This window comes from Acanthochromis polyacanthus, chromosome 1 (genome assembly GCF_021347895.1).
Source record: "Acanthochromis polyacanthus isolate Apoly-LR-REF ecotype Palm Island chromosome 1, KAUST_Apoly_ChrSc, whole genome shotgun sequence".
Taxonomy (NCBI): domain Eukaryota; kingdom Metazoa; phylum Chordata; class Actinopteri; family Pomacentridae; genus Acanthochromis; species Acanthochromis polyacanthus.
This window is the reverse complement of record NC_067113.1, coordinates 27,645,255-27,671,011: the sequence shown is the minus strand read 5'-3', so window position 1 is coordinate 27,671,011 and position 25,757 is coordinate 27,645,255. Positions and strand designations below refer to the sequence as shown.

The following is a 25,757-nucleotide window of genomic DNA, read 5'->3' as shown; positions in this document are numbered from 1 at the left end:
TCAGGCTGAGTACACGCCATTTAAACAGATTATCACTGTCAGACACATGGATTTCATGGCTTTAATGTCTCCATTCTGAGTTATTAATAGATATTCCCTCTTTTCTTCTTATCTTGCAATGATTTAAACTCCACCTGCAACCAATTTAATAAAAGAAAATGCACTAAACAGACTCAGCCAATGAGAGTGTGACATTTGTAGCAGCGCTGTCTTGTGAAAATGTGAAGACTGATGTGATCAGAGAGGAGCTGCAGGGCAACACCTGACTTTAAAGCACTGCAGGTGTCGAGACAGCGAGGAACAGGTCCCCGATGAAGGGCTGGTGGCTTCAAACCGGAGCTGAATGTCAACGTTCACGTCTCCTCCATCGGCCTCCCGGCAAATACAAGCTCAAACAGAGTAATGAGGGCAGTTAAATATCAGAGCTGTCATAGAAGTTCCCATTCCGGTGGGTTTTTTCCCCTCATAATTTTGGCCTTTTGTCTCAAAATTACTCATTATTTAATGGTTTAATGCCACAATTCTGACTTAATTTACTGTCATTGCGGTAATATTAAATACAAATGACAACATTATTTGAACAGAACAGAACCATTCTGAATGTTATCAGTAACTTCTTGGCTGTTTCATACTATGGCATGTCAAAATTTAGGAGGAAACACATTTTGAAATAATTCTGACATGATTTTCAGGTACATATCATCATATTTATGTAAAACTAAGCTGAAATTAGACAGTATTGTCTTTTATCTTTCTATTATTACAAATATGCAAACACTATTGCACTGTAATAATGACACTGATAATTAGTTTGACTATATGTCCTTAGTACTAGCAGAATATTATATATAGTGTCCCACTGACAGTTGCTTTCATTGCATAAAACAGTGTACTATGAATATATACAGAGAGCATATTCCATACAACTTCGTTTTCTTAGAATAAAAGAATGTCAAAAATAATGTAAACCAATCACTGCTGCATGAAAAGTGGGTCTTTTTTTTAGCTGTTAGAGCTACAATTAATTACCTCTATCTTTATATCTAACCCTAACCCTTATTTTCCTTCATGAACATGTCCATGAGGTGTTTTTTGTAGATGAACCAAAAGTGCAGAGTTACACCAAAGCCATTGAGGGAAAATTCTAAAAATGTGACCTTTTAATTAATTTTTTATGTATAAATTCTCTACATGTACACGGCGTGGGGATCACCTTCTTCCTTTATAGTTCCTATTTGACTTTGTGTGGTGTAAAATACTATATTGGTCAGTTCCAGATACCTGAGACTTAATGTTTTGTGCCTTTTGTAAATACACTGTGATCTGTAAGTTGTAATGTTTAAATGTAAAACTGAGGCATAATATTGTTGAAATTTCACTTATTCTGCTTAAAAAAAACTTCAGGTTGTTCATAATGTTTTGTAAAATGACAGTTCATTAAATGTGAATATTGTCAGAATGTACTTTTTTTGCATTAAAACAAAGGAAAAATTTGGAGTTGTCATGATTTATCAGTTACTATGCTCTGATTTTACTGGTCCGGCCCACTTGAGATCAAACTGGGCTACATGTGGCCCCTGATCGAAAATGAGTTTGACACCTCTGGTTTAAGCAATGGCCACAGAGGGACCTTAACAATATTTGACTCAAAATCACATTATTTGTTGGGCAGTTTACTTATGCACAACTCAGAGGCAGAAGATCCCAAAACCCACGTTCTAAGGGGCTTTAGTATAAACTCATGAAGTCAGGTAGATTTTGTCAAATATGCATGTAAAAAAGGACAGAAGGTGGCAGAATTTTTTTGCACAAAAACAATACATTTATTCAAGTGTTCTCCAGCACAAGTACATACGGAGCCTTTATCTTCTCTCTGGACACTAAACATAAGTATGGGGGTGGGGCTGGGGGGGCTCAAAGTGGAGAATGACTGCTACATTTGCTGTACGAACTGGTCTTGAGGAAAAAAAGCGTATAGGCCATAAAACAGTTATGACAAAGAAAGTCACAGAGTGTCAACAGTATCACCAAATATAGAAGAATTGACCTGCGTTGAACAGTATAATGAAATGTTTCTGATAAAGATAAAGCAAAAAACAAAAACAAAAAAACAAAGAAAGAAAAGAAAAAAGCATCAATTCAAAAACAACATTCGGAAAACAGACATGGAGAATATTACGGCATGGAATGTAGGATTAAGAAGCAATGCGTATTAAGCATACATTATGCTACAGTAAAATTTCTTACTGTTTTTTTTTCTTTTTCTTTTTTTTTATCCGCACACGATTTTCCCACAGATAAGCACCAACTACAGCAATCTCTAGTCTAAAACAATATAGGAAACCTTTCATTATTTGTTATCCTTATTTTTTCAAGTACAAAGTTAAAATGCCTTTGTTAATATATTTATATGAGTGAAATAATAGTTCTTTTCCATTACTACAAGGAACGTAAAACAGTCATCGTCAAGACGTGTTTATTTCTCTTCCAATCAAATATATTTTTCTTGATTAGATAAAATGTTTAGCACCATCGGAAACACCTAAAATCCCTCTTTTTAAAGTCTTACAAAAGGAAACAGAAGCAAAAAACACCACCATTGTAGGGCTGTGCAGCGAAGTTGAGACCGTTCATCTTAAAGCTGGCCATGGGCCGATATTTTAAAATCACACGACGTCAGATCTGGATTCACTTGACACAAACAAATCAGAATGATTTTAAAAAAACAAAACAAAAAAAACATTTGACTTGGAGTCTCCCTACAATCTAATGCTTAAAGCATGGTTTTGAATCAATTTTGTCACTTGATTTTTTTTCAGTTTTAACCTAAAGATTTCTAATTTGATGATATATATTAGCAAAGAATTATATTTGTACATCTCATACGTAATTAAAAAAAATTTTTAAAAATGACATGAACAAAAACAGCAACCGGAAAAACTATGTACAAAATGTACAAACGTGAAGGGGATGTTACGTATTATAGGAGGAAGAGGGGGAATAACATCTGGTTAAAATATCAAAGCTCTTATTGAGCCCCGCGTGTGGACAAAAATGATGGCGATAAGGTCACTTAAGAAATTAATTACATTAAGAAAAGTAAATTTTCAAATTTAGACTCTTAAATATGATATACATCTGTTTTTTATTACCCTCTTTGAGTGCCGACGTCTTCGCCGAACACTGCGTCAGTTTTACGTTTTGACAAAACCGCAGCCTAAATCCTCCATAATTAACTTGGAGGTTACAATCAAGAGAATTTAGGCCCCATCCACATGAAGACAAACTGAGGTCTAAACGCATAAGTTTCTTGCAGAATCTGCGTATCATCCACACGAAGACGGCGTTTTGGGGGTCTGTAAATGATCATTTTTGAAACCAGGTTCCAGAGTGGAAAGATTTCGAAACGCCGTATATGCAGCTCTGTGTTTACTGGTTCTCCGCTACTTTTCAGATACGCTTGCGTCATAGTTTCGTATCTTCATTGACACGCATGCGCAGTTTCATAACTTCATTGACACGCATATGCCACACGCTGCAACGACAACAACAATGGCGGCGTACAGTGTAGCAAATGTGTTGATGAAGCTAGTGACCCTACTATCCCTGCTGCAGCAAAATCTCCTTCTTCTCAATCACCACCGAGTTGCCCACTCATGCTTCCCGGTTTGGTCTCTTTTTACAACTTTTGCCGCAAGTGCGCATGCCCACTGTTTTTTCTTCTGTTTGCGTGTGTTTCCGCCATATCGTTACAGCGCCCCTAGAGGTCTGGCATGTGTTTTACAGCATTTCCATGCGTATCAAGTGCATTCATGTAGACGCATAGCCTAGACAACCCACAGCAACGAATTTAATTCTCTGCCAGGGTGGGTCTAGTTACCCTCGGTAAGCCTCGAGGTTGGATGCTCCTAAAACTGGCCGGAAGAATCACCATGAAGTGTAGAGTCAGAAGGCGGGCGTAACTAAGTGACGACAGAGGCGCGACGATTCTGACAGAAACAACCGGAAACAACAAGCCCAGCCGCGCTAGACAACCCACGGCAATGAATTTAAATTCTCTGCCAGGGTCGACAACAGTCGTTGAGCTCCATTAGCACCGACTCATGTCTGTAATATACTTGAGCTTCACCCATTGACTGTATAAATAAGGCTTCACCGAACTACCACATCCTCTGATTTCCGGCGCTCTAGGAGCCTATTCGTTGCGCTGATTGGTTGTATACCTACCCAATTGCCGCAGAGTGATTTGAAAGACAACCTTTTAGCCCGCCTCCCTCCCTTTCGAGAGTTCCTAGACCCTTGTGTCTTCAGACCTGGGTCTAGTGCGGCTAAGCTAGTAGATGCACACATTTTCTGAGATGCCTTCGTCTTTATGGCGATCGTTTTTGAAACTGTTAAGCGTTTTGTCTTCATGTGGATGGGGCCCAAGTTTGGTGAATGTAATCCAAATTTTGGACTGAGACTAATTTGCCAACATGACGGTTAATCGGTGAAGTGGCAGAGGCCTGACTGTCCTTCACAAGGGACAAAAGAATATAATACAAAGCAGACGACACAGTTCTTTAACTCTGTCTTAAATGTTACAATCATAATAGAGATAGACATTCTTTGAATTTGGGTGAAAACATACTGCATCACTGCTTCCGAACAGAGACCAATATGGATGAAAAAAGAAGGGGGAAGGGGGTTTACAAATGTCAATCCATCTACCGACTGTACACCAAGTCCAATAACATGGGTTTCACATATCAAAATCCATTCTTTCCACTTCTATTGGCACAGCCCTACTGTATACAAAAAGTATTACACGAGGGTAGATCAGTTCACATCATAAAACTAAACAAAAAACCCAAAAAAACAAAAACAATTCACAAGAACCAATATCTTTTTTTAAAAAATACCAAGAAAAAAAGAAAGTATACATATAAAAGTGCTTTATAATGTTGATAAAACAGCACAAAATTGCTATAAAAAGGTAGAAGAACTTTGTGAAGCCGCACCATATCGTTGAGGATTTTGCACCTGACAGTTGCTTTTTTTTTTTCAGTTTCGAGACGTGGAAGTTTAAGCCGCCACGCTTACTAACAGTTGTACAGTAATGTCATTGGTCAGGATGAAACTAGAAAAGTAGCTCACCACAGACTTTGATTTTTTTTTAGCTTTTTTTTTTTTTTTTTTACACTTTTTGAATGACAGAAAACATCATTTCCCATGTGGCTTTAGCTTCACTCTCTGTTTTGTGCAGATCCAGGCGCTGGAGCGCCTGAGCGTAGCAAGGCTGAGAGTTTCAATGAGCACCACTAGAAACTGTATAAAAGCTGTAAAATCGCAGAAAAAGAGGATGAACTCTATTTCGCAGTCGTCTGATGTGTGTCACTCCATTGGAAGTGAACAAAAACGGAACAGAAGTGATCTTTTTTGAATCGATAAAAACACGTTTTTTTTTCCAGCAACAGGTTAAAGAGCTCCGTATTGTCCTAATAAAGTCTCGGTGCCACATGGGCTATGATGTTTCTCATCATTTTGGAGCACCATGGTATTGTAACCATATTACAGTAGTACCTTTATTACCTTCAGTTGTGTATAGAAACTGTAAACAAAGAGGTATATGTGATCTGGTGTTTTGGATTCTCAGAGACACGGCTCTCCTGACACTTTAAAATAATAACAAAAAAAATGAAAAAAAAAAATCGCCTTTTTCTCTTCACATCTGTGAGGCTCAGTAGCTGGAAGCATGGCCGCACTGCAGGTGGGAATCTCGCAGTGCGCTCACACAGCAGAAACATTTCACATATCTTTTTAAAAACACTAATCTCCTCCCTTCCCGGTGTTTCCCCGTCGCTCGAACCCTCCTCTTTTACATGTGTAGCACTTTGCTGTCTCAGTGTCTCGAGAAGAAAGCATAGTCTCAAGTATAGCTTGCACAAAACAAATCAACAATACTTGATAACACTGCTAAAAAGGTAAAATGACATATCAAAAAATTAAATAGAATAAGAATTACAATTCAAAATACAAGAAATAATGTGAAATCTACGTCGAAATGTTTTCGCGCGCAAATTATACCGGCGTATAATTTGAGGATCAAGGCTCTCGTTTTTCTAGTCGCAACGTGGCGTGCTGTGGTTCCTAAAAACGCTTCGGAGCGGCCCGTTCGTTGCCGCTCAGACGCAGGCGAAGTAATCTTTAAGTGGTGCAAACAGGTGGCGGATAACCGGGACGCTCCACGACCGGCCCAGGAGCCTCTGCCTCGCCAGCCGGCTCATGTTGGACACGTCCGTATAGTGGACAGGGAAGCCGAAGACCCTGACGGCAGCAAGCGACCAGGAAGGAGGAGGAAGACAGAGAGGGACAATCTTGAAATTGTGATCTCACACAGAGCTGTAACAGGGAGTTCAAAGGAGGATCTTTACTCACCTCTCCATCTCAGTGCACCACAGGATGTCTTCCTTCTCGTTCATGTAGACGGGGAAATGCTGGTCCTTGCCCTGCTTGACGGAGTTAGACCTGGTGGTGATGGTCCGCACTTTGTCAAACTGGTGGAGAAAAGAAGTGAAAAAGGAGCATTAGTGCATGAAAAAGCTGCAACTTTTTCTACAATTTTCGGTACTTCTTTAACACTCCTGTTGTTCTCATTTACAGGCACCAACAAATATTGTTTCCTTGTCTGAAAAAAACAAACAAAAATTCAGCAAAAAAATTCCCAAAATTTGTGAAAATTTGCAAAACCTTCAGGAAGGAAACTCCAATAATTCCTTAAAAATTTCCCTTAAAAGTTTTATTTTTAAAAAATCCGCCAAATTTGGCAAGAAAGTTCTTCTAAATATTAAAAAAATGGGTAAAAATCTTCAAAAAAAATCCTAAAAATATCTAAAGTGATTCCATATATATCAGTAAAACTTTTAATATTTTCTTTAAGAACATTCACATAAAAATCAACCAAAATCCAGCGAATTTCGCTGGATTTTGGTTGATTTTTATGTGAATGTTCTTAAAGAAACATCTTTAACATTTCTTATTTTCCCCACCAAAAAATATTCAAAGATTTCTCAAAAATGTTGAAAATGTGGACATCAGAAGTTTCACTGTGAAAATCTATTTTTTTTCCACATCTTCAAACTTTAAAACGGGTCAATTTTGACCCGCAGGACGACACGAGGGTTAATCAAACATGAAGATTTTATGCCTCACGATTCCTCTGAACTGATGGATTTTTACCTTTTGCTTTATTAACTTCAGCTAAATCATGCAGAAAAATTACAATAATTAAATAATTCTTATCAGCAACCAATGTGATTTATGGTGGCATGTTTTCCGCATCACGTCTGTACCTTCGCTGTTCTCCCGTGTTCTAAACAGTCCTGGAGGTCCAGTCTGTCGTTGCACATGGCAGTCAGGGGCCTGAAATCGAGACCATAAACAGGAGTCACAATTTACAGTCACATGGAATATATTAAACAGATTTAAAAGCCAGGTTTACAGACTGCCTGAGTGTCCTTTGCACTGCTTGTTCCTGCAGAAAGCAATCTTTGGCAACCCACGAAGAGCTTTGCTTTAGCCAAAATTACATCAACGAAGAATTAAATCAAAATATAGGGATCTATTTTAAACAGTTTTGCTAATTGGGGCTTCATTTGCTAAAGCAAAACTTTTGTCAAATGCTCAGAAACACCAAAAAAAATGCATAGATTTCTATTGAATAAGGAACAGACTCCTTGTCTTTACTGTATACGGACCAAACATGCTTCATGTTGTGCATATCTATCCATAAAGGCCCAAAAACCCTGCTTTAAAAAGTATAATGTATTTAATTTATGCACAACGTTTCATACAGAATTAGTCTTTTATTGCAATTTCCGATCGAAAATACAAATCTGCACTGGAAATGTGAAATCTCTTCGAAACTAGCCGTACATGAGGTAAGTTTCAGAGTGAAGCAGAAGCATTTTGCTTCATTAATCTCTTAATCAACTGTTTTATTCACTGTAAAGCTCAGGACTTTGGAGACAACCTAAGGGTTTGTTGACCTTTTGGTTGCAAGGCCACAAATATTGTTGCTTATGATCCAAACCAAGCCAAAGCTGCCTCAATAGACGGATTCATTACTTCATTTGGTTCATCAGTGAGTGCCATCGTCAGTAATGGTAAAAAAATAAACAAAAGCAGTCCCTTCCTGATGTTTTTCTGTCTGTTAGGTATGCCAGAGGCTTCTGCTTGCCCCACCATTCACCCACCCACCTGTTCATGCCAGGAAGGTTTCCCCAGAAGTAACGGGCGCGGTGGGCGGCGGACACCTCCTTGGCATCGATCATCACTGGGTTACACTGAAAAACAAGCACCAATCAGAGAGCAAGCAGAGCAGCAACACGTGGTTATCTTTTTATAGTACAACACTACCGCTAATGTGGCTTCAATTGAATCAAATCTCCACATTGTGGGCTCCAATGAATTCTCCACAGCGGAGATTATTTTTAACCTCACCACATTGTCCACTGAGCCAATTGGAGTACGGAGAGCAATATTCACTGTCTAGCAGCAGATTAGAGCACATTAAACATATTAAAGCTGCTACATCAAGATGAAAAAGGGTCAGAGCTCCTTTTTGTAACGATCCGTGTCTAAAGATAATGAATTAGCGCCACAAGGGGGCATTCGTAATCCACAAATCCTCAAGTCACGTCACACTGGATCTGCAGGAGGAGGTGGAAGACGCCACTCGCAGGGAGAAACACGACGACTGACCTCTAAAAAGCGAGATATGTCCCTCTTGTCGCTGACCCCCATGGCCACCACGTTCTCAAAGAGCCAGAAGAAAGGCCGGTCGTCACCCTCCTTCGGCCGAGCCTCGTGGAGCAGCCGGTAAAACTCGAAGAAGAGGCGACCGGTGCCCTCTGAGGGCCGGAGAGAGTCATTAAACACAGTAGAAAGACACAACCCCATGATATAGTGTTGATTCAGGAACTTTCCAAACGTACCGTAAAGACCCTTCCGAGCAGGATTGACTATCGAGAGGTCGTTGCATGGACTTCCACCTATAACCAGGTCAAAGGGACCCCACTCATGTATCTGTACAGAGATAAGAGACGGAGTTGGAAGCACAGAGATAAAGAGAGACAGCAGAGATAATAAACTGAGGTATATTGTGGCACAAATACTCGAAAAAAATAAGCAACTCTGGATGCTGGAGTCTTAATGCCTTAGACTCTTAGGGGGTTTCCTTTATTGTCCTTTAGTCTCCACTCTCCATCTTTAATAAGTTCACGCACTTAGGTTATGAGGCAAGAAGAGTTTTGATCTCTTAGTTTGATAGTCAGATCTAAAAGAAAGGGTTTGAGTTCGGATTTTTGCGGTTCAGTGTTAGAAAACACCATTTTAATGCTTAGAGTTTCTAATTTTAAAATTCAGAGCTAATTACCCACAAGTTTGGTATTTTTGCATTTATTTTTTCCATTTGATATGTGCTCTTCTCCCACATTTAAGGCTTAAAATGAAAATTGGTGCACGTTGAAACAGTCATCATGTGTGATCTGAGCAGCGTTTGAGAAGTTCGGACAGTTATCGTCTATGGTGTATGTCTTTTTTTAAAAAAATCAGATCAGGTCCAGATTCTAATCAGTCTGCTTGCATTTTTTTTTAATCTTTTGCATTCTGTTTTTTTCATCTAGTTCTTTATTATATCTGGTGTTTTGTATGCTTGGTTGTATCTCCTGTATTTCACGATGGCAGCACCTCAAAACTTCAAAAGGTGCAACAGAAGCCTAATTCAGGCAGAGATTCCAAAACTGGAATGGATCCAAATGGAGTAGCTACTATTGTTAGTGTACGAGCTGTAATTAGGACTTATGTCATTTTTTTGTGTAGTATGAAATAATAAGTTCTTATCTCTTTCCTTTCCAGCTGTTTGTTAATTAGTGTAATTAATTGATAACGCATCCTGCTGCTGCTGTTTGTGTTTTCTCTGTTAGGGTCGGTTCAGTTTGCATTTTGGATTAGATCTAATTATCCCATTAATCATTCGGGTTGGGTCTGCCTTTGCTCACGTCTCTCTCTCTCTCTCTCTCTGTTTTTTAAGCTAACACATAAGCAGTGGGTTTTCCACAGCATCACAACCGTGCAGAGCTCTAATCCTCAGACTACAGCATGAAAATGATACAACTGAAAGCAGCCAGCGTAAAACAAACTCACATGTTTGCGCGTGACGTTCCTCACGTCGCCCACATACATGATGCGACCCTGATGCCGGACGATGCCCACTGTGATGGAGTCTTCGCACACTTCAGAGGCTACGTAGCGATCCACCTGGATGCCCAGGTCTTTTAGCACCAGCAGCCCTGCACAGGAAGCAGCCACAAGTCAGGATAAAGGACACGACAAGACAAACTCATCAATATGTATTAATAAAAACAAACTAACTGTGCATAAAAAGTCCCCAGTTAGGCAGAAATAAAGCTCTAGCAACTGAATAATACCAGAAATGATGAGTCAGATCAACCAACATCACTGCATGTAGCAGCGGGTATTTACTTCTAATATAACAACAATAACAACAGGCACTATAAAAATTGCAATTATTTCAATAGTTATTGCCCCATTAAAGTATAATCACATCATGAAGGTGGACTAAAGACAAAAACAGATTTTTGTTCAACCTGCATCACACTCACTCTGTGCATCATCACATGCTGACTTCTGAAATACGAACTTCTTTCACGCGTTTATTGATTTATAGATAAAAGCATGCAGCATAAAGTTAAAAAGCTGCAATCCTATTGACGTTTATTGCACAATTAAAGTATAAACATGACATGAAGGTGGAGTAAAAGGATAAAAATCAAACTCGTTTTTTTGTTGACTCTACATCACTCTCCATGTATGTCACATATTGACTTCTGAAATAATTATTCCTTTGTGCATTTATGGATTCATAGATATAAGCACACACTAAAATGATAAAAACGACAATTATTTTGATGTTTATTGCCCAATTAAAGTATAATCATGACATGAAAGTGGACTAAAGATAAAAAAGAAGGTCTTTGTTCAACCTGCATCTCTCTATGTATCATCACATGTTGACTTCTGATTTAATAACTTCTTTTATGCATTTATTGATTTATAGATAAAAGCACGCAGTAAAAAGCACAAAATCTGCAATCATATTGATGTTTATTGCCTGTTTAAAGTATAAAAACAATGCTTTTGTTCAACCTACATCACTCTGTGTATCATAACATTAACTTCTGAAATAAACATTTTTTGATTAGCACACAGGAGCAGACAGTAAAAAGTTTTAAAAAATTAATTATTTCAGAGCGTACTGTCTAATAAAAGTATATGCATGACATGAAAGTGGACTAAAAGAACGAAAAAAATGATTTGTGTTCAACCTACATCACTCAGCGTATCATCACATGTTGACTTCTGAAGGAATAATAACTTCTTATGTGCATTTATTAATTTATAGATATAAGCACAAAGTAAACATATAGAAAACTGCAATTATTTAAAAGCTTATTGTCTAATAATAGTGTAACTGACATTAAAGTGGACTTAAATGGATAAAAAATCCATTTCGCTGTGATCAAAATCATTCTAAATATGTTTGTCAAGGAAACTAGCATAATAAGGAACAAGCAGAAAATTCATACAGAGTTTGATTGGACACTGACCTGTTGCTATGCCATCAAATAGCGACCGGATTATAATTCATTACTAGGGTTGGAGTAAGCAATGAATTGATCTTACTTGAACACCTGTTTCTTATATTCCTGTGTGTCATAAAAACCAGCTGCTGTCTAAAAACTCCACATCAGCGATCGTCACTTCGGCACCGGATCAAATGTGGCTTCATTATGACGAACACGGGCCACTGCAGTTTATTTTGCTGCTGTAAATGCTCACTTGAGCCTCAAATTTCTAATAATTTTCAGCTGAAATGCCCAAATAAGTCCCGTTTTAATATTTATTGCTGTTTGACATACTTAAAAGACGAACCTGTATATATATTAATAACTAATTTTTCACAATAAGAGCGTGAGAACATATTGAGAACAGGGATTCCTGCCTGACCTGTTGCTATGCCGTCAAACAGCGACAGGACGCGAATAGGCCTCCTCTTCTCCGCCATGACTGGGGGGTAAAGCTTTAGTGGATCCTGAAACACGACGACGACAATGTTAAGCACACAGGTAGGAAACAAAAACGGAGATTCATCGCTTAAAAGGCCAATTACTTACAAAATCTTGGTCGTGATTATTGGCGAAGAAGTGCTGCAGACGGCTGGGCCAGTCGGTGCGACGCTCCAACAGACCGTACACTCCCTTCTGACCGCACATGTAGCAGTTCCACGGATCCTCCTTGATGGCGGCGTGAGCGGCTCCCTGACCGACCAGCAGATCCACGCACTCCACACAGAAGCACCTGAACGAAGAGCAAGGAGGTTTATTACTACAACAAGTCCTAAATTCAACCAATATCCAGCAGGAGCAAGAAGTCCATGTCAAGTACACTCTATAGCAGGGTGTCAAACATAAGGCCCGCGGGCCCACACTGGACGGCCAGAGGGTCCAAACCGGCCCACGGGACGACTTAGCAATGTGTAAATTTGCAATTGAGTATTCCTGTGGAAATATTTAAAGACACTGAACATTGTGCAATCTAAAGCGAGTCAGCAGCTTCAGTACGACAGAGTTTGGTTTGATTGAACCCTATTGCTGATGCACCGCCACGACTTTCATGCATTTTTTCTGTATAAATCTACATCTACAAGGCAGGGGGATAACTTAACCTTCTCCACTTTAGGTTGTGTGGCAGGATTACTACACAGATGTGGAAATGAATGAGAATTTAAAACAATCTCTAGATCTTGACAAGTTGTAAAATACTGTATTGTTCAGCTCCAGAGACCTGCGACTGAATGTTTTGTGGCTTTGTAGATACACTGTTGTCTGTAAATTGTGATACACAAATGATAAAATGAGGCTAAATATTGTTGAAATTTCACTTATTTTGCTTAAGAAACTTGAGGTTGTTCACAATGTTTTGTAAAAAGACAGTTCATTACATGTGAACATTGTTAGACTGCACAATTTTGCACTAAAACAAAGTAAACAATCTGGAGTTGTCGTTATAATGTTATGATTTTACTGGTCCGGCCCACTTGAGATCAGATTGGGCGACATGTGGCCCCTGAATTGAAGTGAGTTTGACACCCCTTATCTAGAAGAAGCATATCAATTTTACAAGGATGATACTGTTCAAGATGTACATCCCTGACACTACTTACAATGGGTTCAACCTGAGACAATAAGCGACACGTAACAGGAAACAGGACACATTTTTACATGTTCTGTTCCAATGTTTCTGCCATTTTTGGAAGAAGTTTCTAAAAAAAACTTGAAGGGCTGAAACAACATCGACCAGAATTCCCACAAATGTTCTCCGTTTGGGAATAAATCTCTCACGCTGCCAGGGCTTTGTGAAGAAATGTTTGGCTTGGCAGGAAGCGATTTTATTGTGGAGTCCAGCATATTTCATGTAACTGGGACAGAGTTTAGAGAAGGAGGTTTAAAATTACGATCGTGGATGCTTTTCTCGGTGTCAGCAAAATCACAGAAATCATCAAAATCACTCCTTCTAGTACTAAAGACAATACAGATCACTCTAAGTTTGGTTTAGGCCCGTTATTCACCAACGTTCAGCAACATCAGGCCCCAAATCTGGGAGTGGTTTTTAGTTCATGTCTCTTCTTTAACCCTCTGAACTCAAAGCAGTTTCTGGGTGTTTTGTTTTTGCTCCCGTCACATTTCTACTCACTGCTGGCTCATTTTTCACTGCAACATAAAGTTCTGCGCCTCTATGGGAACAGCACAAGCATGGCTACATGTGAAAAGAACAGAAATGACTTTTACACAGCTGAATTTTACAGATATTTCAAACGACAGGAATGTAATAAACATGCATGGCAATTTTCCAAGAGTGTGCTACTAATAAAAACAAATTGGAAAAAAGCCAAAGTGACTCTGCGTACAATAGATATTTTACTATTTATAGTTTGAATTCTTATTTTTCAGCCAAAAAAAATGACAAATTTTTTGTCATGGCACTCATGGCTACAGCTGAGTCACCAGCTTCCCAGTTGTGTTAAGAAGTACAGAATATTTTAATTACATTGTTTACTCCACATGTTCCGTGTAAAAACTCAACAAAAGCAAATGGACTTTCTTTAAATATCACATTTGTGAGCTTTGGTAAAGTTACCCAAGATGAGTTCAAGGAGTCGGACTACTAAAAAGTTGAAAATCAGACAATTCATTCTGTTTTTACAGTTTTTGGCTCTGAAAAATGGTTTCATTTTGCAGATATTTCAAAGACAACATGTCTTTTAAACACACATGTGGGTTCTGGGGTTTAGTGTGTTCATACTCGACAATTGTTGTCCAGCCGGCTTTCAGACTTAGAAAACGTCCTTTATGCATTCATCGTTACTTACTTTACTCCAGGTTTTGCTGGCCTTCACTGGTAACAAGTTAATTATAAAACCGACTAAGATTTCGCTGCTTCAGATTATCTGGCAGGATCCTTTCTGAACCTTGGAACCAGAACTGGGTATCAGACATTTGTGCCCCTTAAGTAAAGGAACTCCCTTTCAGAGGATCTCAGACTGGCAGTTTCTTTTATAAAACATTATTGAAAGCTCTAGTTCATCATAAGTCCTGCTCTTAATTTGACTAATTTATCCTATTCTGTTCCTTTACTACACTGTAAGTAGTTTTTAAAATATATTTTGCTATGTTGGTCTGCTTGTTCTGCTGTCCTTTGCATTGTGGCTATTTTGTTCTCTCACACATTCGGTGTTTTGTACGCTTCGATTTATCTCCTCTATTTTGACGTTGCCTTTGTGCAGCACCTTGAAACTTCACAAGGAGCCATATAAATATAAATTATCCTGAAATATTTTATTGTCACGGTAAACAACATCCAACAGCAACGTCAGATGAATCTGCCATAATTAGTTAGATTCTGAAGAAATACTGGGTCGCTGGAGTTCTTCTCTGCCGTTTTATTTATAGAGCTGTCTAGTAGGTTTGTATTTTTGCTGTCACATTTCAAATTTACTGTATTTTTGCAAGCAATGAATTGATCTCACTGACAAATACCTGTGCATCTTGTTCTTTTGTGTCATATAAATCAGCCGCTGCCCAAAAACTACACTTCAGTCAGCCTCACTAACACACCGGGTCACATGCGGCTTCATGACAATAAACACAGACACTGTAGTTTATTTTGAGTCAATCTCATGTACAGTGTTCAGCTGGAGCCTCAAATCTGTATTCATTTGCAGCTGAAATGCCCCATTTAGTCTCGTTTTAGTATTTATTGCTTAAACTTTATGAATTAATGACTATTTTCTCACAATAACAGAGAGAGAAGACATCGAAAGCTGGGATTTGCCGACAGTGAAACCATAGAACATCTTCAGCTTTACCCTTTAAAGGAAGCTCGACAGATGACTGACATTTCTCTCCCATCTAAATCAGTTTCTAAAAATCATTTAGAGGTCAGGAACTGGGCATGCAGCTGCAGCATCAGTCTTTGTTAAACGCCTATGAGGCCGGGTTTAAACGGTTCTGAATGAGGTTTGGGAGTTTCGAGAGGCAGCGAGTTATGAAAATGTCACCCAAATGTCAAATGTCATCATCTAAACTTACAGCAAAGCCTTGTTTGTCTGACAGCGTGTTCTCTGTGGTGTTTGTCGTAGTCCGACTGCGTGAAGAGACTTTATCAGACTGTTTCTTTGTAGTGAACAGCGATCCGACTATTTAGCTGACAGACAGTACGACCACACTTTATGTTTGTTGCATCTCCGCTGGACCCCCATAATGGAGCCTGACATCACTGCTGTGAGATTTGCCATCAGCTGCTAAGCCTCTTTTGTGTATTCAATACGAGCAGCGATGGCATAATCTCGCTATTTGTGTCAGGAAAAACAAATAGAAATCAAAAGCAGTGACATGATAACTACTGAGTCGTGTAAAGAGTGTATTTCTGTCCTGCAGAGATTTTAATTTAGTCTTAGGGATAAATAACAGTTTTAATTACATTTACAAACAAGAAAAGCACTCAGAGCGCAGTATTCCACCGAGGCTGTTCATTCTTCCATATGACATTGTCAGAAATGCAGCATTTTCTTTAAAAATGCAGCATTACAGTAGAATGTGTCCATTTAATATAGATATACTCAGAAACAAAATGACGTTGCGCTGAGCACAGGCGTGTGTTATGCACGTGTACGTTATGTACGGATATCGAATTGCGTGACCTAAATATGTCGCGGGTGGCGGAAATTGATGGGACTTGGACACCCCTACAATTTAATCAGTTGTACCTTGTATGATTTCTGACGGATAAGTCCCGATAAATCTGCAGCGGTCAATTTGTAGTAGGATCACAATCATGTGACCGTCAGCAGGCAGCTGACGTAGCGTTCACTTGTTAGTTACAGTGATGCCATGCCGCTATCTCACAATGATACAGAAATCTTTAACAAATCCGTGAATCCAGACTGTAATACGCATCACTGCCAAAATCTAATCAGTTGGTCCTTGTGTCATTGTGACCTTCCCTGAAAATTACATCCAAATCCGTTATTGCATTTTTTGAGCAATGTTGCTCACAGACAAACAGACAAACCAATGCTGATCGTCACATAACGCCACAGACGCTCCACTTCCTTGGCAGAGAATTAAAGAAATAGACTAAGTTTGGTTTAGTTTTCTACATTAACCAACAATTTTGTAAGAAATGTGAACAGCACAGAGGCCTAGGAGATTAATCTGAACATGCAAACTAACTAAACATGACCGAACGTGGTGGGAAAGGAGAAGTTTCCAAAAAAAGACGACATGGTCATCAATATCCCCCGCCACATGTGATGTCTATGAGTCTATATCCAAAATAGTGATCAAGGGCCATAACTCTGTTAAATATTATCGCACAGGTCTCATTTTCGAACTTGATCAAGGTGTCCATGGTGTGAAGCTACACTCTAAATTTTGTAATCCTAGCTGTAATAGTTTCCGAGAAAAGCTGTCCCCTTCATCTCGGACGGACGGACGGACGGACGGACGGAGGCCAAACCTATATCCCCCTTTTCCACTTCATGGAGGCGGGGGATAATAAAAGACATGGCGGTATTATCATACTGCAGTGAGACTTCACAGAATCAAACTGATGAAGGATAATTTGTTCTGGAGGTTTAGGATGAATATTTTGTGTCGGTAATCCATTTTACTCCTGATTTAGGGAACAGATGAGTCTATGTTCAGCAGATTTATTGTGTTATTCCCTATTTAAAGTTTTTGTAAAAGTGCATATCCCTGAAAAGAAGTCTACTTGCTACCAAGAGCAAATACTGTACATTTTCAAAGTGCCAGAAAGAACCAGGCTTTTATTTGGTGCGTATTAAAAACAGGTTGTTAATTCTAATTCCCCTCTGTTCTCCAGTTCATGTAAACCCCTCCAAGTTTACCTTATGGCCTGATGGATTCAATATAGGGTCTATTTCCACAGCACAAATTGAACTACTAATGCAGGAGCCAAGTCAGACCTTTACTTCCCAAACAATGTCACCCGACCATGAATGAAACGCAACACGTCCTCTAGAGTTTTCACGGGGAAAGTCCTTCTATTACAAGTAGGGATTTAATTAGAAAAATTTAATAAAGGATAGAAAAGAAGGCTGATGTGCAGCAAAGAAAGAATAATTTAAAAATATTAATAAAAATGGAACTCAGAGCAACAGAGTTTGGTTCTATTTTACTGATTAGGACTCAGGAAATGCACATTATACTAAATTTACCATGCAAACTGTAGTAAAAGGCTGCAGCTAATTCCACCCAACTGAATCATTTTACTAGCTGGTGTCGGTGCCAGATGTGCTCAGCCTGTCAGTTCTGCTCCTGATTTTAATGACGCTGCACTGTACGATTGCATCAGAAAAGGATACAGATGCCGTGTGTTCGTGCCACAAACTACGATTTAAATGAATGAATTTGGATTATGTGGAGGAAGTCCTCCACATCTAAAAACGATAGAAATTTAAAACCTACCATGTATGTATGCAGAGATCTTTGGTTTTATTTGGCTTACTTATGTTTTATTGTGGCGTTTTTACTTCTTCCCTTTGTCTGTTTTCCCTCCTTTTTTGAACATCCTCAGATCCAACTTTTGACTTGTTTGTCACTTGTGTTTTGTCTCCCCAGTCTGATCTTGGTGTGTATATGTAATTATGGGTCTTCAGTCAGTTCATCCTATTTGATACCCTCTGCCTGACTCTCCTTCAGCATCTGATTTTTGTACCTGGTGTCATCTCATGGCTTACCTCCCTACATCTTGTGTAATTCTGTTCCTTTGGGTGTCTTTCTTTTTTTCGCTATGGGCTTATCTTTCCTCGATCACCAGCGGCCTTTTGCTTGTTCACTTGTCTACCTTGTGTAACTAAGTCTTTGATTAAAGTTTCCTTTGCTAGTATATCTCAATCTTGGGCCTTTCCTGATCATCATCTGACATAGCAGCTACAAAAAAATGTATGTCGAATACATTTTATGTAGACAACATTTCTTTTTACATTTTAATGTCTGTGCTGTGCATAAACACACCGCAGCTGCCTGGCACATGGGCTGTAGAACAAAATTCAGGCAAAACCCACAAATGGAATTTAGTGAAGCAGAAATGGAGCGAAACTGTGACAAATCAGCTGCTTTCCCTGCCTTATGAGGGGAAACCTCAGTTGTGCCTTTCTTTAGCCACCAATGACTTGACATCAGATAGCTCTGCTGGCTAACATAGTAGCAACAGCCTTTCTGTAGATGTGTATCCCTCTTAAAAAGGGAATGAGTCGCATACCAAGATGAAACACTGTAAACTCACCAATCACAATGTATGTAACAACTAGAACACGCTGCCATGGTTTAGATTACCCCCAGTAGAACCCAATAGAACCTCACCGACAACAGTTGTGGTTTCCGCACATGAGCACCTCTCGTCCCCCGCAGCAGATAGTACAGTACGACTGGTAGCCGTCGTCGTCGTACTGATACGCACATTCCAGGAAGCAGTTCTGCCGAGAGGAAGGCGAAAAAGTCCAAAGTGAGCAGCGAGACATGCAAAGAATCCAACCTTTTATGGGGTCACATCAGGTGTTGCCTGAAATGCGCTCAGTTTTTTATTAGCTCTGAAATGAGCTGTGATTTTTTTACTAGTTGGAGTCGAGTCCCAGACTTTTTAATGACCTCCATCGCCAGCTTACCTTACAGCTCTGGCACATTCCCCCGGCAAACAGAGGGTGCTCACGGCTAACATTCAGGCTTCCACAGGAGATACAGATGTCTGCAGGAAGAAGAGCATGTGTCAGTGTTTAACCGGCTGAGGTCAGAGAGTTGTGAACACTCCAAGCTCACACTTGACTGGAAGTATTTGAACAGCTGTAACGCAGGTCTACATCCAATTAGCCGAAACAGTGTGTTTGGAGAGAACACACAGGGGAGCAGTAAAAATCATGGAAATGTTATTTCTTCTTTTGTACTCTTTCATCATTTTACAAACACACTTGCATACATGTCTGCTTGTCAACAAGGTGGGGAAGTGTGAGGCGTCTAGCCGCCTCCTGAGAAGCCTTTCAGTGCTGCTGCGAGCGAAAACACACCGAGGACGCATCACTTACCTTCTATGCTGCGGCACTTTTGTCTCACGTCATAAACAAGGCGCTCTGAGAAAGAGAAATGTCGGTTTAAGGAAAATAGACAGACAAAAACTAATGCTGAGTTCAACAGTTCAAAATTTGTGTTTGCTCAAGAAAATATAGAATATCAAGGATTTATCAAGTTAAGACAGAGCAAAATTCATAAATCTATAACAGATCATCTCAGAACTGACATGCAGTATCTGCAAGCAATCATCATCCAACCATTTGTGTGAACCCAAAACTATTCTACTACTTTAAATGGTCCAAATATATATATATATATATATATATATATATATATATATATATATATATATTTTATTATTTATTTATTTTTTTGCATAAATAAATGCATATAAGTGCATAGTTTCAATGCAAATGCACAAGAAACATATACTGACATTGAAAACCATCAACAGCTCAGAAAAAAGAATTTATAGTTTTATTATCTCAGATGACTACAGATCATCTGAGAAGTAATATGCAGAAACAACTAACAATCATCATCCAACCATTTGTACAAACCAAACACTACTGTAGTATTGTTTGAAATTTGCATTTGTGTATGAATAAATCCATAAATATGCATGTTTTGAATGTAAATGCACAAGGAATTTGTATTTGAAAGCCATTCACAAGTAAAAAAAGACTTGTTTCATTGTTTTGTAATAGATCATCTCAGAAACGAATTGTAGGATCTATAAATAATTATGATGCAACCACTTGTGTGGACCCAGGACTACTCTGCCATTGTAAATGGTCTGGCAGTTTGCATTTGTGCATGAATAAATGTATAAATGTGCATGCTGTTCTTATATGCAAACGTACAATGACGTTATATGTGGATTAAAAAACATTTACAGGGTAAAACTGTATAAGATTCATGGTTTTATATCAGATCATCTGAGAATCAACATGCAGGATCTACAAATATTCATCATGAAACCATTTATATGAACCCAAAACTACTCCGCTACTTATGAATTTATTCATCATAAGTATACATGCTTTTGTTTTTGTTCGAAGTTGCTGTAGTACATGAGAAAGTCAGAATTGACCATTGTGCTTTAGTATCTGTGAAAGGTGTGAAAATACATTTTGATTTCATAATTAAACTTTGTGTAAACAGCACACTTAACAGTGGAAAACACTAAAATGTTGAGACTGCGGAAGCCCATAAAGCCTACATCTCTACACAGTGTAATTAAAAGAAATCGCTTCTGTAAATGAGGAATTTCTGCAACAGTGCAAGACTGAAAACGTTCTTTTAAATGATAGTAAAAGATAAATATGTAACAGGCAAATAAAATTAGGTGCCAATTTATGAACACCAGGCAGATTTTTTATGCATATTTTGAAACATAAAGGGGCCCCAAAATAGAACCCTGTGGGACACCAAATTCTAAAAGGAGAATCCATGATAAGAAGAAACTTCTATATGCACTTTGGCTGCACATATCTCATTATCTTGATCAGTAAAAGAAATAAAATAACACAATAATGGTCAGTTCAAATGACAGGTTAGTCTACTTTCATAACTATGGTTCTTTGTGTCTGCTTTGTTTTAAAATTGTTTAAAATCCTGTAACATCTCATGTAGGAGAGATTGTATTTTCTTGGCAATTGTGGGGAATAACCTGCAATCCATTTGGGAATAAAAATAAATATCCTATTCATTGTCTTTGGAAAAACCTGAGTCTTCCTGTCTGGTCGCATCACTCACTAATGGACCTTTTGCACTCAGACCACTTACACTGACTCTTCTGAGACGCTCCCAAGGGACAGAATAAAGAGTTCATGACTCCTATATAACCTAATAAACGAGGCACCTCACCTCGTGTCCTCTCATCAATGATGTCCTTGACCTTGGGTTTCTCTGCTGTGCTTTTGCGAGGCTTTTTGGCTGGAGGAGGCGTGTAGGCGGCTGCTTCGGGCTCCACCCACATCTCAGGGTAGACCTCTTTGTAAGGGTTACGCTCCTCTGGGGACGTACAGCATATCAGACAGTGAATATAACAGAAAACATGATGAATAATTCCAGAAATTTGAAGGTTAAGTGGCTATTTTGAACCCATTCAGCAGCAGCCTTCTTACCCTCTGGTGGCTCCAAGCCTTTGGGTCCAGTGGGCTGAAATCCTGCCATCGCCCAGTCTATCATCTGCTTGTTCAACATTTCCACTGATTTGGAGGTTTCTGTTTCATCACTGTCAGGGCAGGCCATGAAGACTTTTCCTGCCCGGCTGCTAGCCACCTACAAGCACATTAAAAAAGCAGTTTTGACTGAAATGTACCCTTATTATAATGGTATTTACAGTAAAGATCATCTAGCCATTCAGAGCTGCCATTCTTTTCCAACTACAGTCTCCTTGGAGGGGATAATTGGAGATCTGGGGTCTGCCTGCAAGCTGTCTCACATAATTTTGCCATCTAATTTTGCTCTCAAGTTTCTCATTGAGAGCACTTATTTTTGAAATTATATATTTTTTTTGCATCTGCCTCTTCAAATTATGCTAATTGCAAGAACGTTCCCACCATTTTCATGCTGTTCACTAAACAGAATCTGAGTAAAGATGCTCAGGAAAACACAAGAAGTCGTTCCAGTACGTCCTATAATGTCCCTTGTAGTACCGACTTATGTAAAACAGTGAGCTTTCGAAGTGTTGATAGGCAAATCTGTGAACTTTTCGCAAAGTACATGTAGCCGCCTCTATTCTTGAGCAGGAAAGTTCCCAAAAAATGTCAAACTATCCTTTACAGACATGAAAATAACTGTACAATGCAAATCCAGCACTAAGACGGTAAAGTCTCTGAAATGTGCATTTTTTTTTCATGCAAATGCATAAGGAAGTTCTGTTTGAATTTGAAAACCATTTATAGTTAAAACATAGTAAGAGTCAAAACAGATCATCTCAGAAACAACATGCAAGATACACAAATAATCATACAATCAACTGTGCAAACCCAAAGCTACTGTTATTACAAATGGTCTCAAAATGTGGATTTGTGCATGAATAAATAAATTAATACTATACAACGACTTGTGTGTAGCCAACACTACTCTTGTATTGAAAAGAGTCTGACAATGTACATTCGTGTACGAATAAACGCATAAATGTGCATGTTTTTTAAATGCAAATGCACAGCGAAGTTCTATTTGAATACCATTTAAAACATTGTAAGATTTTGATCAGATCGCCTCAGAAACAGCATGCAAGATCCACAAATGACCACAATGCAACCAACTACTCTGCTATTGTAAATGGTCTCACGTTTGTGCATGAATAATTGAATAAATATGCATTAAGAGCTTCCAAAAAATGCCACACTATCTCTTTACAAACATAAAAATACCTGTACGATGCTATGCAACCATTTGTGTGAACTCAGCACTACTGTAGTATTATAAAGGGTCTCAAAATTCACATTCGTTCGCGAATAAAGCAATAAATATGCATGTTTTTCTGAATGCAAGCGGTTTCTTTTCATTCACAGGTTCAAAGATAGTGGGATTCTTCATGGATCATCTCAGAAACAACACGCAAGATGTACAAATAATCATATAATCAATTCTGTGAACCCAAAACTAGACTGCTATTTCAACTGGTCCCAAAATTTGTATTTGTGCACGAAAAATACGTATGAAAGTTGACAAAAAATGTCCAAATATCCCTTTCCAGACAGGGAAATCACTGTACAACGCTATCAATACTGTGTATGCTTAAAAACGTCGCTACACTTTCGAGTTATCTAATGTAAAAAACAACATTATAAACTGGTAAGAGCTCGGTTTAATAGGAGGATATTTTATGAGTGAATCAGGCTGTACAAAACGGTTCAAGCTAAAAATCCGACTTTAAAACCCACCACTACTACTCACCTGCAACACTTCGTAGATGGCTTTCTTGTACATGGGCTGCTTATTGTAAGTTGGTTGGTGAAAGGCAATGTTAAAGGAACTTAAAGGCATGAGTTTCTCTACACAGACCTGCGAAAACACACAGAAAATTGAAATATCGTCACATCGTGCGGTTAAAAGGTGACAGGTGATTTATAAGAGCAGCCTGGTGAGCAAATAAATCAAAAAAAGATCATTACAAAGTGTGCGGTTGTCACTATAAACAGAAGGCCGTTTTGCTTGAAAAAGCTGGAAAAAAAAAATCACCTGACAGCAATATTAACGTTGGCTCTCAGACACTCACCACTGAGAATTTTCCATCTCCAAACCACATGACCCATCTGGTTCCCTCGGCAGCTCGGCTCCGTCCCGTCATCCACCAGGATACGATGCGGCCTGGCCACCACGAGAATCCTCGCAGCTTCCCCCAAACCAGCTCACCAATGCCAAAACCACGACCGTCCTGCAGCCAAAGTCAAAAGACAAATCATCCGCTCTGTATGGAGCTCTGGGCAAAACTGTGAAACCTTTTCTAAACAGCCCATCTGTGGGTGTTTTTTTCATTTTGGCATAGATTTAAAAAAAAAAAAAAAGGGTTCTACAAAGCAAAAACATATATGAAAGTACCACATACTAGTAGTTAAAAGTGGTTAAATAAACATATAAAAGGCTGTAACTGACAGTTCAACAGTTAATTTGCCAGTGATTTTCTCGAATAAGCGCCAATTATTTGATCAGAAAATAGTGAAAAATAAACACAAACCAGTTCAAAACCCAAATATGATAAAGTCTCATTAACACATGTAATATTTTCATTGGAAACCGTTATTAGATTATGAAAATGTTTGCAGATTTATTAATTTTCTGTTGCTCAGTAAAGCTTTAATATACCAAAAATAATGATACATTGCAAACAATCCTTAAACTTAAAGCATTAATTTCTTTTAAAAGGGCAAGAAGTTGGCAGATTTATTCCCCATCTCATACAATGCAGTGAAGTGAAAGTACAGTAATAGTGAAAAATGACCACCAAAACAATCCAAAACCCAAATATGATAAGTCTCACCATCACATAAAACATTCCAATCATAAATTTAGAAAGATTATGCCAATATCTGCAGATTATTTTACATTTTCTGTTGGTCAGGTAATCATTTAAGCTCTAATATACTGGGAATGATAACTCACTGCAAATAATCTTCAAACTTAACGTATGAATTTCATTAGATTTCTTTTAAAAATGGTAAGTTTACAGATTGAATACACATTTAACACAATAATGCATCTGTTTGGGGATTTGCATATGTGAAAAATAGCTGTGAAACTGTCACAGCTGTGTAAAGTCTTGGAAAGAAATGAAATATGAGAGGATCACAAGCATATTTGGGAGATTGTTGGAGCCATTATGTTTGCATTTGGTGAAATATTAAAAGCCATCTGAAACCATGCAGAAAACAGTTTTTATTTGCTTAATTTTTTGATCAGAAAATAGTGAAAAATGAACCCAAAACAGTCCAAAACCCAAATATGGTTAAATCTCACTATCACAAATAAATTTTAATGATAAATCCATCCATTCTCTATACACCGCTTTATCCTCACTAGGGTCGCGGGGGGTGCTGGAGCCTATCCCAGCTGACTTGAGCGAAGGCAGGGGACACCCTGGACAGGTCACCAGTCTGTTGCAGGGCTACATATACAGACAAACAATCACACACACATTCACACTTACGGGCAATTTAGAGTTACCAATTAACCTCAGCATATTTTTGGACTGTGGGAGGAAGCCGGAGTACCCGGAGAAAACCCACGCATGCACAGGGAGAACATGCTAACTCCATGCAGAAAGATCCCAGGCCCACCCGGGATTCGAACCCGGGCTGCACTACTCTACTGTGCAGCCCTTAAAGATAAATTTAAAAGATTTTTTTTTACATTTTATGTTTCTTTTTTAAGTTCTAATTTACTAAAATGATAATACATTGCAAGTCAACCTTAAATTTAATGTAAAAACAATGTTTTTAAATGCCTTTTTTATCCGGCAAGTTTGCAGATTTAATGCAATCTGGGGATTTGCATATGTAAAAATAACTGTAATTGCAACAGTTGTGTAAAGTC

The 25,757-nt window shown here is 38.6% G+C and overlaps 1 protein-coding gene across 5 annotated transcripts in view; it reads right to left on the bottom strand.

Moving 5' to 3' along the window:
* Positions 1-1,799: 1,799 nt before the first annotated feature.
* The window catches only part of dnmt3ab (DNA (cytosine-5-)-methyltransferase 3 alpha b), a 59,584-nt gene continuing 35,626 nt past the window's right edge, over positions 1,800-25,757 (bottom strand). For all 5 annotated transcript variants that reach the window (XM_051947203.1, XM_022210484.2, XM_022210486.2 and 2 more), the window contains 16 exons: positions 23,944-24,102; positions 23,622-23,729; positions 21,839-21,995; positions 21,579-21,725; positions 19,724-19,768; positions 19,310-19,389; positions 19,008-19,120; positions 12,237-12,420; positions 12,070-12,154; positions 10,186-10,331; positions 8,976-9,066; positions 8,743-8,891; positions 8,239-8,324; positions 7,332-7,401; positions 6,418-6,536; positions 1,800-6,306 (listed from right to left, as the gene is read on the bottom strand). In XM_051947203.1, coding sequence (XP_051803163.1) covers positions 6,165-6,306; positions 6,418-6,536; positions 7,332-7,401; positions 8,239-8,324; positions 8,743-8,891; positions 8,976-9,066; positions 10,186-10,331; positions 12,070-12,154; positions 12,237-12,420; positions 19,008-19,120; positions 19,310-19,389; positions 19,724-19,768; positions 21,579-21,725; positions 21,839-21,995; positions 23,622-23,729; positions 23,944-24,102 — 1,881 coding nt within the window. In that variant the 3' untranslated portion in view covers positions 1,800-6,164. The remainder of the gene's footprint in view (positions 6,307-6,417; positions 6,537-7,331; positions 7,402-8,238; positions 8,325-8,742; positions 8,892-8,975; positions 9,067-10,185; positions 10,332-12,069; positions 12,155-12,236; positions 12,421-19,007; positions 19,121-19,309; positions 19,390-19,723; positions 19,769-21,578; positions 21,726-21,838; positions 21,996-23,621; positions 23,730-23,943; positions 24,103-25,757) is intronic.